Source organism: Mastacembelus armatus, chromosome 18 (genome assembly GCF_900324485.2).
Source record: "Mastacembelus armatus chromosome 18, fMasArm1.2, whole genome shotgun sequence".
NCBI classification, from domain to species: Eukaryota; Metazoa; Chordata; class Actinopteri; order Synbranchiformes; family Mastacembelidae; genus Mastacembelus; species Mastacembelus armatus.
Window position 1 is genome coordinate 1,797,489 of NC_046650.1, and position 16,161 is coordinate 1,813,649.

Below are 16,161 nucleotides of genomic sequence, written 5' to 3' on the forward strand. Positions count from 1 at the left end.
CAAATCCCTTATGAGCAGCACTTGGAACACTTGAACTTGAACAGCACAGTGGAGAGGAAAAACTCCCTTTAACGGAAGAAAAAACCTCCAGCAGAACCGGGCAAAAAGTGTTACTTTAATACTTTTGAGCGGTATAATCCTACAGTAGGTAGGATTATAGGTTTACAGGTTCATTTTGACAAGCAAATATGATGATTTATATTTTTATTTCTTCATAACGTACTTATGTGAATAAATCTTAAATTCAAATCGTCTATTATTAAACAAAAAACAACCGATTAAATTTGGTTTATGTCAGCAGCGTTTTTACTTTCCCCATAACTTCCCGGGAAAATGTTATGATAATGAAGTCACTCTCTACCAATCCCGATGCTGCACATCCAACAGGCCCCGCCATCGGTGACGACGACGAGAGGAAACTGTACAATTCCATAAAAGGAAAATACTCCCGCATGCGCAGTGGCCTGAGTTTTGTTTGAAGTGAACTGCTGCCTGGAACTGCCCCACAAGCTGCAAAGTCGCCAAGCATTTGATTTTTTTTTACTGTATATTTTTCCCATTTCCTTCATATTCTTTTAGTACCTCTATGTATCATAGAGACGATGTTAGGCCATCACTATCCAAATGCCGACAAGTCGCAACAACTGGTCAACTATGTGGAGGATTATCTGGAATGTGTGGAGTCCCTGCCTTTGGACATACAAAGAAATGTTTCTTTGCTTCGAGAAATTGATGCAAAGTATCAAGGTATTGTCTTTACACGTTTTATCATTAATTACAACTGCGTGTGTAAAATTGGCAAACATTAAGGGAGTGTTAACAGGGTGGGCTGAAATGGAGCAGGCGCGAGCCTTGTGTTCCCATTTTGCATTAACCGAGCGCCCCTGGTTATCCACTTCGATAAACAGTAATGTGGCTACAGCGAGGATAACCACATTCAAGTGCCATGTGTTAAACAAACAAGACAACCAACCGATAGTTAGCATAACCTCGACACACTCCGTCCCGTTTTTGTATGACACCGAACTCAATGACAGATATTTCAAATTTTATGTTTCTTTTCTCCAGCCACCGTACATATACATTTTCCACCCACACAAGATGTGTTATTTATACTTGGTGTCCAGACACAAATTCGGCGATAAAAAAATCGAAAAAGTAACACTGCATAATAATAAAATATTAACTTTTTCATCAGGTACACACCACACGCTGCCGCCCACCATGGTGGTTCCGCTGAGGACTGTTGTACGATCGAAAGGGTGAACGATGAATAAAATTAGCCATTTATATGACATACATGCTGCTTTGTGTATTTAATGTATGCCGAAGCCCAGAATGTAGACTAATTAGATGTTATGGTGACGTTTTGTATACACTAAGCTATGAACCTGTGCCCAGTCACCATGGTCAACATACACTGCAGTTTTTTTCAATGTAAACTGGTGTAGCATCCTGCATACAAAAGAGCACTGGTTAACAGTTAATTTTCGCCTTGTTGTTTATGAGATAGGTGCAATATTTAGCTGACAAGTACATTGTTATTGAGCGTCGAGGCCTACATTAAGGCAGCTAGCACCGGAGACGTTTAACAAAAGTCTCCAGCACATAAAAATAAGTGTCATTTTTGCTTTACGTTGACGCAGAGTGAGCAGCGGCTTAAACCAGCCTGCGTTCCTAGTAAGTCCCACGACACCATGTACTGATAAGGACATACACCGATCACAGTAACGACACATTCGCTTTAGGTATTTTTTTAAAGCGAGGTAACGCATCTATGTGGGATCGTACCGTGTCTACTCCACCACTGTGCTTCGTGGAGTGTGAACCGCAGCAGACCCGTAGAGCTCCTCATCTAGGCAACCCCATTCAACATCTCACTGCCGTCATTTCCTGCAGGCAGCCCTCCTCCTCCAGGTTCAGCTCTACTTCAACAAAACTTTCAAATGTCTGCTCAAAACCTGTAGCACCGTATGAAATTCAAGCCCGACAAAGAAGCCAGTATGTGAGTCTATGTGTTATTGTTTTTTTTGTCATCTTTGACTTGATGGATTGAGTTTCAAACCTGCAAACAAAATCATATACTAGGCTTAAAATTATCATGCTTCAACAACAACAATAACAGTCAAACTTTATTTGTAGAGCACCTTTCTGAAACAGGGTTAAACGGTAGACTTTGTCAACGAGGAAGGTTTTAAGTCTAGCCTTAAAAGTACAGAGTGTCTGCCTCCTGAACCCAGGCTGAGAGCTGGTTCCACAGGAGAGGAGCTTGATAGCTAAAGGCTCTGCCTCCCAGTCTGCTTTTAGAAACTCTGGGAACCACAAGTAGACCTGCACTCTGAGAGCGAAGTGCTCTATTGGGATAATATGGTACTATGAGGTCTTTAAGGTATGAAGGAGCTTGATTATGAAGGGATTTGTATGTGAGAAGAAGGATTTTAAATTCTATTCTATATTTTACAGGGAGCCAATGAAGAGAAGCCAATATAGGAGAAATATGATCTCTCTTGCTAGTTCCTGTCAGGACTCTGGCTGCGGCATTCTGGATTAACTGGAGGCTTTTTATGGAGATACTGGGACATCCAGATAGTAATGAGTTACAGTAATCTAGCCTTGAGGTTACAAATGCATTGACTAGTTTTTCTGCATCATTTTGAGACAGGATGTTCCTAATTTTGGAAATGTTGCGCAGATGAAGAATACAAGGATGAGAAACATGAGAACAAAACAAGCATTAGGAAAATATAAAATGGAAAGACAATTCCCAGTGCAAAAACACCAATTTAAAAGAAATAGTACAGTCATTGAAGGCTGATCTATAAAGATGTTTTCAGAAGCGTTTTATACATTTTATTGTCATGAGATTTTAATTCTTGTTTTAAAAAATAAAATGATTATTTTGCTTTTAAACAAAGACTAAACTCTCAGATAAATATATTTTGTTTCTGAAACTTATGGAAATATTGAGAACTTAGACAGCGTACCGTGAGGTCAAACATAGTTTCTTTAATGATAACAAACATTTGTGACTGATATATCTATAACAAGCAGACATGTGTAAGCAAATGTGAAATACTCTGAACTAATCCTTGACGTTTGTGTCTCATGCTTTGCAGAGGTGCTGAAGGAGGTGGATGAAGTGTTTGAGAAGTACAAAGGTGAGCAGGATGCAGCTCAGAAAAAGCGTCTGCAAATTCAGCTCCAGCGGGCACTTATCATTAGCCAGGAGCTGGGTGATGAGAAGATCCATGTGGTAACCCAGATGACGGAGTTGGTGGAAAACCGCTCCCGCCAGATGGACTCCCACTCCCTGTGCCTCCAGGAGCCTGGTGAAGCTGAGCGTCTCCCCACAGAGCGGCGTTCCAGTGTCCAAGAGCCCCCTGCTCCTGAGCGCACGTCGACCCGGCGCCCGCGGCGCCAGCGCAACAGCGAGAGCCGCGACCCCAGCCATGTATCAGCTAATGGTTCTCTGGTGGACGACCCGGTGGAGGAGCTGGCTATCCCTCCTACCCGTGAAAAGAAATCCAAGTCTGCGAAGAAGAAGAAGCGCAAGGCCAAACAGGAGCGAGACGCCTCACCGGTTGACTTTGCCATTGACCCCAATGAGCCCACCTACTGTCTCTGTGAGCAGGTGTCTTATGGTGAGATGATTGGCTGCGACAATGACCAGTGCCCCATTGAGTGGTTCCACTTTTCCTGTGTAGGGCTGACCTATAAGCCTAAGGGCAAGTGGTACTGCCCCAAGTGCAGAGGAGACAACGAAAAGACCATGGACAAAAGCCTAGACAAGAACAGAAAAGATCGCCGGTCCAGGTAGTGACCTTCATCTAGAAAATGTCTTCAGCCTGTGGGTTAGGACTGTGAGTCGTAGTTGACAACAGTACTTGTGATGTTAGAAGAGCACAAATGAACACCATTCATAGCAGTGCTTATTATTAATCAAGGACAAGTTGTGATTAAACTTGTGCTCTTACATCACTGATTGTCCCACTGGCTCTGCTCTGTACTGTGGTCTGTAGGGAGTCCAGCTGCTGCAAATATCATCAGCACAAAGCTGCCATCTTCCTCCAGTGTTTTGCTTTTTGTGAGACTTTTTTTTTTTTTTTTTCAATTATGAGGAGAAAAATGAAAGCATCATTTGTTTTATTATCCATTTTTCATTCTGATCAAGGGCCTGATTAAAAAAAAATAAGGTATTCCTGCACATGGTCATTATTTTCTTCAGTTTTGGCCAGAACACACTTTATTATAACTTACTTAATTGTACCCAATCATTTGAGATCTGTGTTTGTCTTTATAATTATGCCTTGTAGAAAGTAACGTTCACATGTGATTGTTTACAAGAGGTTGATATTTAATTGAGGAGTTGACTGTTGATGGGACACTGGAATAGAACATTATGTTTGTGCACATTGTTTTGACTGGTTCACTATCACTGTTGTGTACATTTTTTTTATATTCATTAAAACAAAGTATTGTCATTTAATCATCAATCTGTTTTGTTTTCTTCAATCTCAAATATACAACAGGCTTTCCATCTGAATCAAGTCAGTACAGTTAATAAAGTATTAATAATCTTAGGAGTGTAAGTAAAGGTCTAATGCATTTGGTGATCCTCCAGCTTTGGATATAAGCTTCTACTTGTCCATTGCTTCAGTTTATGACAGGACAACATAACTAACCACAAGCATATGTCCGAGGCTGCACAGCTCTCACCATAACTACCATATTATATAATAATATATAATTACATATTATAACATATGTGAACTACGTAACTCAATCAATATAAATAATTATCGACTTTATCCAATGGCTTAACCAAGCATAGTTCCTTACATCCTGTTGTAGGCTGTAGTGAATACATACATAAATACATATACATGTAATTAATCAATTTTGCACCTTTTAAATTCCATAAGTTGCTAACACCACTAAAACATACTGTTAAACTGTTTTTATAATACACTCGGTTAGCCTATAAGGTGGTGCTGAGGTGTCTATAATTCAATTCAGCTTATTTGTATAGTGACAAATCACAATATATACATTTCAAGGCACTTTACATAGAAGGCTGAGGCTGAGCAGGATCCAAACCTCAAGCCCATGAATCAGCTTCATGCAGTGGATGAGTTCATCCAGGGAGAGCACAGACAGGATACTGCAGGTCTCCAGGTCCCACAGGTTCAACCGTACTGGAGGATTGCAGCAACATAAAAAGTCATTGTGCACATTCTGCTGTTTGTAACACTGCAGTGAAAAGGAAAGTTCAGGAAAGGAAAAAGATAGTTAGCTGGAAATGTGACACCCACTGGCTCAAAAACAAAAAAGTAATCTGTACAAGAGCTGGAACAAGCTGTTTTTATTTTTTGAGAATAGCAAACTAAGAAAAAACTGTATAATTGCAATTGAAGCCACTAAATATGTATTGTATTTAAGCTTTCCATACTAGGAGTACAATCTGCATAATTAATGGTCAAACTGGGAATATATTAGCCATGATGGGATTAAAACTCTTAATCTCACTGTGTTAAATGTTCACAGTAGGAGAGGTTGTTGAAAGGAGAAGAAATGTATGTGAGGGATGAAAATGAGACAGGACCAGCTGGACTTTTATTTTCTGTTCCGGTAATATCATTTCACTTGTTTTTAATTATTATTTTTTGTTGTGATGTCTGCTATATAACATTAAGAATAGATTTTTTAAAAACATACAATATGCTGCATAAAAAACACAATTGGCCTATTGGCACTTTCATGTAAATAACTATATTAATATCAACCGCCTTTGATGCTTATCCGCCAGGGATTCCTATATTTACTGATATCACAGTGTGAAAACATGCTACAATAATGTGAAAGAACCTCGTGGAAACAGCTGATTTTTAGCACCAGTGTGAAGACAAACACGCACCTTAGTCATATGACTGAAGCCCTGATAAATCTCACCCTGCATTCAGAGGAGCTTTTAATAACCTTCAATTCTGTTTCCTCCCTGACAACAGAATGGCTTTGATACCTCCCTCTGTCATGTAAACCTTACAGGTGACTTCGATTTTTGGGTTCCTAAAGCCACACATACTGTAATGGAGAGGCTCCCACACTTTCAGTCTGTCAGAGCAAACACTAACCAAAGCAAATTTGGGTTTTAATTTTTAACACTGAGTGCAGAATTCACTATTGGGTGTCTTGTTAGCAAAATGTCTTTAAACCCATTGGCAGCATGTTTAGCATCATTGTAATCCAAGAGCCCAGAAGGTGTTGTAGTGTGAAATGGTTAGGTTACAGTTACAGTAGGACTGTACTAAGCTGGGAGGGCCTACAGAAACATTTGGTGCCCCGCCTGTCTCACTGTCCAACTACTTCAGCTAGAAATTGTTTAAAAAGAAATGTATTTAGTTTTAGCCCATAAGAGCCCATGGTAACACAGGTTTCACAAACACTTCTTTATACCGCTTTATCCTTGACCTTACCCCATGAAGTCCCTAAGTGACATCTACTGAACATCCTGGTGCAGTCATGTGACAGTGTGTGAATTTATGAGGCAATTACATAATTTAAAAAATTGTATGTGTTGGTGACACCTGCCTTGCCTTGGGTTCTGAGTATAATTATCAAATTAATCAATTCTTAAGCATTAGACAATGCATTGTTAATGCAGTGTTTTGAAGTCCATTTATAGTGTATCTGTGTTAGTCAGGCACAAGTATTAAGTTCAACTTATATGAATACCTAATGGCTCATGTCTTGATACCAACTGTGGACACACACTGCTTCAATTAAATATTTCAAGCTTTACTTTTACATCTTATATGTTGTTTCTTTCAGCAGTCACATTTGGTCACCAGACTGACTGTAATCCCACTATCAGCCCATTCCACCTGAGAATCTGCCTTTCTGCTGCATACCAAGGTCATTTCCAGGATTTAAAAAACATTGGGGTCATTAGTACCAATTCCTCTATTGTGGCCCCACCCAAAAACACATTTTTGAAGAAAGCAGTAACATAACTTCAGTTTCTTCTATAGTAGCAGCAACCCACACAGATATGTAACTCAACTCAAAATAACTCAACTTCCTTTGTATCTCAGGTGCTGGGTGCTGTTTTTAAATTTGACACTTTAAATTTGACAGACAAAACCATTTGAAACTTAGCCTTAAAAACACTTAGCACTGCTATAGATTTAATAAGGAGGCTGGTGAATTATGTTATACAGTTAGGTGTTTGATTTTGAAGGCATTTGCTAGTGTACTTGTGCATTTAAAAGACTATTTGCAGCTTTAAAAATTATGTAGATTACTTATGTCCATACACAAAACTGCTGTAGGAGAATTTTATTTATATATAAAACCTTTTTCAATTCAACACGGAAAAAAACAATTACCAAAATAAGAAAAGGGTGAATGCTGTAATATTTTTGTTTGTCATTAAAATATTCTCTCCTTTCGCAATGCCACATAATAACTCAAAATAACAGCAGGATGCTATTTAACATGTTGACACTTCCATTTAGAACCACAGTTCAACATTTATGGCTCCAGTGCCTGGCAGCTGGGCCATGAAAACATGGCAGTGACAGCTAGTATCTCAAGCACACTCTGCCCTGTTGGGCATCTGAGCCTGATGATGTGTTCCTTGTCACATGGCTGTTTGTCAAACACAGAAAACAGAGCTTCTTAAAAATCCCTTCCTGAAGTCTCAATTCAGCTGTGCATGTGGCTGTATATGTATCCTAGCGTCCGCTGTTACCCAGCCTGCTTTGGTTATCAGGGTGGAAACAGCCACTGTAACACTGAGAGTATCATGTTGGTGCGGTTGGATATGAAGGTGTCTACACCACAGTTTCTTCTATATAGCAACACCAGATCCCTGGCCTCAGGCTTAGTCCTCATCTTTTCCTCCAGTTTTACTCAACTGCAACAAAAAACAGAAGAAAACAATATGACACTGGTTTGTGTTAAGGATTGCTTAAATAACATTTTAATTCAGGTAAATGTTCACTTACATGCTGGTGATTGAACGTAGCAGGGACCAGGAAGAAAAGACAATAGAACATGAACAAACTTGTTGAGATTCAGTTGTAAAACGTGTTTAAGTTCACCATCTAGTGGAGAAAAGGTCAAATGCACCTACTTTAATGACATCAACCCAGTTCCAGCCTCTTGGCAGTTCCCCCTTGTTGTCTAAAAGCATAAATCCTTCTGTTATTTGGTGACTACACAGAATCACTATTAATTTAGGCTGTGGTCATAACTAATACATACCATATGCAGGCAGAGTGAAGACTTTAAATTTAAGTGTAAGAATAATGAGACTGGCCTGATAGATGTACCTGTTCTGTTGATCATCCTCCTCTTCTGAGCTTTTGTCAGTTGCTCTTTCTTCTCCTTCTTCTTGGCTGTTGAGGTGGTAGTCGTCACCTCACTGCTGGATGTCAGCGTCTGCAACAACAAATATCCTACTGCAGTTATTTCCTTCAAAGCTGATGACTGGCTATTCCTTTAATGGTCTTATAAACATTTTATTTTGAGGTTCTGAAATTGGTGCTCACAAAAGCAAAGTGAAGCATTCATGGGTAAAGAAAATACAATCAATTACAAACATAGCACTGCAGTTTATGGCTACTGAAGACTGCAGCAGTGAAATATACTTACTACAGCAGTCATGACAGGCTTATGGTTCTCCATAAGAGTCTCCTGGTTTTCTTTGGCCCACTCAAATAGTGTGTACATCATTGCATTTCCTAGGTTAGCCTCTACCTGCTCTTCCAGCTTTGACAGGATCAGCTGCTTTGTCTCTGCAGAGCTGTTTGAACCAGTAGAAAGAAAATGAGACCACAAAACAGTTTATTATAGTTGTACATGCCAACAAAATGCATCATGTTTGGTGTTTTCAGATACTGATGCCATCTTCTAATCTTTCATCGATGCTTCAAATATAAACTAGAGTGTGTCAGGAGAGGGATATTTGATAGTACATTGTTGCTTACATCCTGTTATTGAAAAAGGCATCAAGGGAGATTTGTGGGGCAGTCTCAGGGTACGTCTCTGGCCACATCACATCTAGAATGAACGCTTTGGTGTCCTCAAGGTCTCCTATCTGTTACATAAAAACCACAGATTATTAATATATAATCAATCCTTTTACTAAAGGTCCTAAAGTATCAGTGGTCAGTGGAGAAGCATGTTAAATGTTTTTTTTTTAGTTTTTTTTAAAAATGCGTATTCTTTTGTAACCGGATGCTGGAGAAACACAGGCAATAGTCTTTTTAAAATCAGACAAGAACAAAAACAAAATAACAGCACTCACCCTAAACTGAAAGGACACTGGACTGATTTCCTTGAAACACTCATCCCCCTCATAGATGGAGCGAAGTGCCTCCAGCTCCATCTGTCATTGAATAAGAGGAGCAGTCATCAGCCAGTCTCATCAAAGTTTAGATATCCAAGGCCAAACCCTACTATTAAACATGGTGAATCAAACCTGACAAAGGTTCAGGTGTATGAAACATTTAAACAAGACTCTACACAAGCTGAAGGTGACTTCTTTTTAAATTCGGCATGTGATTATCAAGTCATTAAGTTATATTTAACTTGCTAAAGCCACTCATGATATACGGAGGCAAATAGCCTGGATATAATGTTTACCTGTCTATTTCTTGGCATAATGTTTAATGTCTGGTGGGTGAAGTATAACGAAAGGTTCATGTACAGGTTTTCATTGACATTGTGTCTGGGCTTATGGTTTATGTGCCAAGGTTTCCTATCTACATTGAAACATAATGAACTCAGCGGATTTTGAGTGGAGTTTTGCGTGACATTATCTCAAGTCTGCCAGGGCTTCACAGCATGTAGAGACACACGACGCCGGTCTGGCTGCTGGTTTAGTTAAATAAATAATAATACTATATAATAAATAATAACAATAAAACAGCCACACTGGATAAAGGCTGACTGGTCATCACATAAGCTAACACGCTAACAGCAGCTAACCTGCATCATCGTTCATTCATACCTCTTGATCCTCGTTAGCTGTCATGGTTCTCCTGTTTCTGTGTGATATACCCGCTGATTAGAGTTCAAACTTAAACAAAGCCCAAAGTTAGCAACCCATTTCTGTCAGTAACTATGCCAGACATTTCCTAACTTCCCCTTGCTGGTACAGACAGTTCCGCCATGATAGTAAACGCATGCGCAGTTGGGCTGGGTACTTATATTGGGCAATCCTTACTGGGCGCAGTTTTAATGAACCATGCTTATAATACAGACATTTTCAGACAGAAATTATATCCATCTGGTGGGCTACAGCAGGTCCCAGGTACAGCCTGGACAGATCACCAGTCTGTACAGGACTGACACATAGACACAAGACTTACACCCACATTCACACCTACCAACCAGCCTAAGGCCTATGTGCATGTGTTTGGAGGCTGGAGTATCCGGAGAAAACCCATGCAGACTCAGGGAGAACATGCAAGCTCCACATACAAAGGCTAAAGGATCCAATGGTCTCCAAACCTGGAACATTCTTGCTCTGAGGCGGCAGGGCGAACCACCACTCCAACATGCCGCCGCATTCTTGGATTATTAGTGGGGTCTTACACGTTGATTGAGACTATATACTCATAATTTAGCTGAAGAACTTTTGATGCACATGTTTATTTACTAATACATGATGAGATATTTCAGTAGCTAGGTTGCTAGCTTTGCATACATTCAACCAAGTCATACTCTTATAATAACATAATAGTATTATTCTTTTTAAATTAATAGTATAATATAAATTCTTATGAAATGAATACTGTAAGCCTATGTGTGGCAGTGTCGTAGTCATACAGACAGTGGCATGTATGGCACACATTATATTAAAAGGTGTTGGAGATGTAGATTACACATTGAATAATGGGATTTCTGTGCATTTTCTATGATTATATGATTGGGTTTACACATATAATTTTGGATGGCCTTGGAGCATTTTACAATATATTTTAGGACAAAGTAGTTCCCTATTTGTCTTCATCCTCTACCAAACATATTCTGCTGGGCTACTGTATGGAGCTGCACATACCAAACAGGACAGATACACCTCATTCTTACAGAAAGAAAAAAAGTAGCATTTCCTTCCCTAAAAAAGAAGACTTATTACCTGTAGTTACCTTAGTATTGTACAATATGGATGAATAGTTATGCTTAAAAGGGTTTTAAAAAAACAACCATATAAACAAAACATTGAAAAAGGAGACTATAACTGTCTTCCAGTGCAACCTGCCATAAGAAGCATGACTTATAAAGGCCTCCAAACCAGTCTAACAAAAACAGCTGGTGCAATATTCATGTAACGTTACAGTAATTCCTTGTAATTAAAGCCACAGTGTAAAAATGAACTAGCTTTGATGTACTAAGTGCATGGACTGATGAGAGTGTCATGTTAAATGCCAGCAGCAGCATTCAGTATGGGGGAAGCAGTGATAATTTGCACTGTGCAGCTGGATGTGACACATGGTGTTTGACTTGTGATTATGCTTATCCTCTGAGTTATTCCCCTCAGGTGAAGAAGGCAGCGATGGTGGAGGAGGAGGATCAACAGAGATGATGAGAGGAGGTCACTGGGAAGGCTTTCACTGTGAAGTGGCATTGGTTATTGCAATCTTCTGATAAGATGGAAGGGTTTATTTGGTCAGTAATCCTGGGAAAATGGGAGCATTTAAACATATTGAATATAAAGATAATGGACTCAACATATAAAAATCCACAGTGTACATTTATCTGTAAACTGTGTTCTGGTTACAATAGCCCCAAATTGACAAGACAAAATATTCTAGAAAATGCCATGGACCTTGTAGTCTTTATGATGGCTTCATGTTCTCCCTTTTCTTCTTAATACCCCCAGTACTTACCCCCATGACATTGAAAGTATATTACTTTTTCCTGACACCAATGAATTTGTTGACTATTCCTATATACCTGATATGTGTGCCTCAGAAATCTGACTTGACTCCGAATGTAAAATGTGACAGAGCAGCAAAATATCATTGTGGAGTCTGCATTCTTTTTTTTTCACCCTGTGTCAGAGGACTATTGAGTCCACTTAATGTTGCATTAAACTGTGGACTGTTATGTTACATGTCTTGTAGCCTCATTTAGAAGGAAGGCAGGTGACTACAGTTTATGTGTGTGTCTGTGTACAGGCTATTGAGGTGAACAGGCACCATCCTCTGGCTTAACTGGCAAGAACGCTATAGGGACACAAGAGGGCGCCTAGAGCTTAATTTGAGTTTGGAGGATGCCTGATCTTGCAGTTTTCTATTGACAGTCAGTGATTACAAACAAGTCCAGTCAGTTTTATTTATACAGCCCAATATCACAAATTTTCCTGATACTGATACTTTAGGACCTTTGCCTAAAACACAGTCTACCACGGGGACCAACTTTGGATACAGCGTGTCTTGTTCAAGGACATGCTGATGTATAGAGAGAAGGAGCCAGGGATTGAACTACTAACTTTGCTGTCCCTGTGACAGTTTTTAATGGGTAAGTAAGAGCAACAGAAGAAGTCTTCCTCTTCCTGGACATACAGATGTGCAATAATTATTGTGTGCACAGCAAAGAGCAACACAGCAGTACACTATAGACAACCAGGATGACATTATTATAAATAGAACATATATGACGAATATGGTGTAACCAAGCATTACCTACTGTCATAGTTCTGAGTAAGACACCGGGAATTGAGTTTAGTTCTAATGACAGGTTGGTACATAGAGGCAGTATGATGGCTGAGTGGTTAGCACTGTTGCCTCACAGCAAGAAGGTCGTGGGTTTGCAACCCAGCCTTTCTGTGTGGAGTTTGCATGTTCTCTCTATGTGGCCCTGTGATGGACTGGTGACCTGTCCAGGGTGTACCCCTGTCTTTCACCCAAAGAGAGCTGGGATAGCTCCAGCAGATCCCAGTGATCCTGGTTAGGAATAAGCAGGTATAGAAAATGGATGGATGGATGGTTGGTACATAGAGTTCATGGCAAAACCAGACTGGCAATAAGAGGGCAGGTTGCCTAAACAAAACAGATGGAGCAGAAAGGAGTAGCTCATTGAAAAAAACATGTCCAAATACAGGCAGGCATAAGACTGGTAGGGATCTTTAGAATGCCATGCCAATGAAAGCAGAACAGACAATCTGACTGGGAATGATGGGAAAAAGGGGGTGATTACAGAAGGGGACACAGGTTAGCGGGCGTGTGAAAAGTCAGGTAACCGTAGTGGCAGGAAAGAGGGGTTAGTGCAAGTCAGGTGTGTGTGGCAGGGTCTGGAATGACAGCAAAATTAGTACAACAGGCATGTATAACCATAACAGAATCCAGGGTCCAAAACAGGATGTGGTCCTCCCATTCCACCAGAGACCCAGCGACTTAACCAGTGTGACCATAGCAGCTGTCTTGACACAGGACATATGAAACGTGGGGTGAACCCTCATATTTTAAGGGAGACAAAGGTGGAGGTGTTTCTAAGTTGATGACCTTGGATATGGGGAACAACGTGCGGGGCTTTCTTCTCCTGGTTGGACAAGAGTTGACGGCTGGTACTAGAACCAAAAAGAGGCTGAAGGCTTCATTGAACGGAGTTGGTGGTAATTCTCTGGGGGTTTCTGATCAACAGTGACACCTAGATTCATTTTAATTCCTGATCTGTTGTCAGTTTAAAAATTATGCCACATTTTGCCATTAACCTTCTTTTTTTTACAGTGCTACTGAAACTCCTTATCATATTGCTTCTGTTAAATAACTCAAAGCTGCGACACATATAGGTCTGTGTTTAGTTTCCACTACAGTCTCTGTTATTGTCAATCTTTCTGGATAGAAAAGCATGGGTTAGAATCAATTGGTTTGGTCAGACCAAGCCAGAGTGCCTTGCTTTACTTCTCAGTATCAGCATTTACATGGCCTTTATGTCAGTTTGAGCCACTGGAATCACTGAAAGATGTAATTGAAGAGTCAGCCAGTGTTTTTTCCCAGAAACTGATAGTGAGAATGGATTCTGTCCTCCATCCCCTCCATACTAATGTGTTTGCACTCCCAATAGCAAGGGCTTACAGATTGATTTCCATAATAAGATCTGTCCTCTACAAAAATAAGGTACATGTGTGTCTCACACACACACACACACACATATATTTTGCATTTGCTGATAATATTATGTACCTGTATTTCTTTGCATTTAACCATTTATTTTAATGACAGGACTAAATCAATAAATCACCTTAACAGGTAAGCAGTGTTTCCCTATAAAGGGTAATCTTATCAGAGTGTAAAAGCTTTGTAAAAACAGGGTAAAAAGGGAAAAAGCTGTTTGATATGATCAGATAAGTTTTGGCACAAAAATATATTCAGTGCAAATGTTCTTCATCTCTGATGTCTCCCAGCTCAAGCTTCAGTGTGGTTCAGATGAAAAGGTTGTTGGATCATCTAACAGAGACTAAATCCCCCTTACTGACCTCAGGATCAGGGTAGGAGCAGCAGTGGTCTGTATATGATGATCCTTGTAAGTCTTTAACAATCATACCCACTGTGACTGGCTAGATGTTCAAAGGAGTAAAAGATAGTGGGGTTCTCTTTCTTAACTTTTTTTTTTTTTTTTTTTGCATGCTCAAACTAGTGTTTTTTCAAGCATACCAGTGTTACATCTCTGCATCATAGATTACCCAGGTGTTGTTCCTACCAATTAGTTTGGTCTGTGAGAAACCTCTTTCCACACACCACCATGGCAACTCAAAACCAAGTGTAAATTCAGCATAAAGTTTGCAGGTATTAAGTGAAGACTCTCAGAAACATTGGACTTTTGAATGAAACATTAATGTACAAAAACAGAACTAAGTTCCTGCTTGAATCAAGTGTTTAATTTCATGCTTGCTGTATGCTGTGGATTTTTAGTAAACTCAAAAATCAAGGTAACATATTTGTACGCTGTTAAAAGCTGACTGCAATACCGACAATACCAATTAATACCGACAGACTGGATTGTCCATTAGCTTTCCTTATTCCATTTCCTTCAAGGAAGATTGTAAACTTACAGTCATAGTACATAATTACACTATGCCCATCTGCTTCAGAGACAGAGACATTTCACAGATTTGTCAGTCAGTTGGCTTAGCTCCACTCTGGCCTTGTACAGTAATGAGCTGTTTTTATCTACTTGGAACATGGTTCGCTGATACACAATGACCCCCTGCCACAAATACTGAATATGAAATGCAATTATTGTACAACAGGAGCTGAACAAGACTGTTATCATCCCTTCACGTTCTTAATTAACTTATTCACTCTGCAAAAGACGTCTGGCCTACAGGGCAAATTCAAAATTGGCTGTGGGAGGCATGCTTACTCCTGAGATGTGATAATCCAAATAAACATCTCTCACCAGGATACCTCAGAATAACTATGTTTTTTTTTGTGTGGAAAGAGTAAGTAGGAGAGCTTTGTGTTTTAGCAGAGGAGGGGTAAACTTTAGGCTGTTCTTGTTTCAGCTGTGGATCCAGCTAAGCCGCCTTGATTGATAAAACTGGGCCTGTGTTGTGAGAAGTGTGTCACACTCCCTAGACAGGCCTGCTAATAACATTACCAGAGAGGAAGGAAACATTTGACTCTGTTTTTCACACCCAGGATTTCACTCGCACATTTGATTTCTCTTTAGAGGCAACAAAGCAAATACACACTGTGAAGCCATATGGCATGTATAAATAAGTCATTTGGTGGAGAGATAGAGAGTTTTCTCCAAACTACATTCAGCAAACAGCTTTGTGTTTGTGGTTTGGATGCTTTCTTCCTGCTTGCAGCAACAGCTGTGAAACACTGCGCTAGTAAAAAAGAGCCTCATTGTCCTTATTATGGGGATTCACTGACATCAGTAAGTAAAGGTTTTCTAGCATATAGGGTAAATACACTATATGTTTAAAGGAATATTTCAATATTTTGGGAATTTCATTTGCCTTCTTTTTGTGGCTGAGGTGAAAAGATCAATATCAGTGTCATGTCTGTGAGTAAGTAAAGAACTCTAACAAGTTTCAACACTACACCCAATGTCATGGGGGTACACAAAACAGAAAAATAATTAAAACATTAAACATTTTCATTTACACACATAACTTCAAAAATAGAGGTATACAATGCT

At 39.7% G+C, this 16,161-nt stretch overlaps 2 protein-coding genes across 3 annotated transcripts; one reads left to right on the forward strand and one right to left on the reverse strand.

The window, feature by feature from the left end:
- The first annotated feature begins 479 nt into the window (after nt 1-479).
- ing2 (inhibitor of growth family, member 2) lies at nt 480-4,643 on the forward strand. Its single transcript, XM_026320102.1, has 2 exons — nt 480-747; nt 3,117-4,643. Exons 1-2 carry the CDS (start codon nt 603-605, stop codon nt 3,815-3,817), a joined length of 846 nt encoding a protein of 281 aa, XP_026175887.1. The 5' UTR covers nt 480-602; the 3' UTR covers nt 3,818-4,643.
- A 2,677-nt stretch (nt 4,644-7,320) lies between these two features.
- Nucleotides 7,321-10,188, reverse strand: rwdd (RWD domain containing 4). Of its 2 annotated transcripts, XM_026320123.1 has the most exons (8): nt 10,016-10,188; nt 9,311-9,391; nt 8,991-9,100; nt 8,656-8,806; nt 8,334-8,442; nt 8,135-8,184; nt 8,007-8,009; nt 7,321-7,915 (listed from the first exon to the last, which is right to left on the reverse strand). In XM_026320123.1, the coding sequence occupies exons 1-8, from the start codon at nt 10,037-10,039 to the stop codon at nt 7,883-7,885; spliced, it is 561 nt and encodes a 186-aa protein (XP_026175908.1). In that variant the 5' UTR covers nt 10,040-10,188; the 3' UTR covers nt 7,321-7,882. The 2 variants fall into 2 exon arrangements, with proteins under 2 accessions (XP_026175908.1, XP_026175899.1); XM_026320114.1 differs by lacking the exon at nt 8,135-8,184 and having other exon boundaries at nt 8,007-8,105.
- Nucleotides 10,189-16,161: the final 5,973 nt, after the last annotated feature.

Bases quoted from the DNA above. Each gene is read 5' to 3' on its own strand.
- ing2 (XM_026320102.1), top strand. From the start codon at position 603: ATGTTAGGCCATCACTATCCAAATGCCGACAAGTCGCAACAACTGGTC. The intron at 748-3,116 runs GTATTGTCTTTA...CATGCTTTGCAG, and splicing joins AATTGATGCAAAGTATCAAG to AGGTGCTGAAGGAGGTGGAT.
- rwdd (XM_026320114.1), bottom strand. From the start codon at position 10,039: ATGACAGCTAACGAGGATCAAGAG. The intron at 9,392-10,015 runs GTATGAATGAAC...ATTCAATGACAG, and splicing joins CAGCTAACGAGGATCAAGAG to ATGGAGCTGGAGGCACTTCG. The intron at 8,807-8,990 runs GTAAGCAACAAT...TGGTTCAAACAG, and splicing joins GCCTTTTTCAATAACAGGAT to CTCTGCAGAGACAAAGCAGC.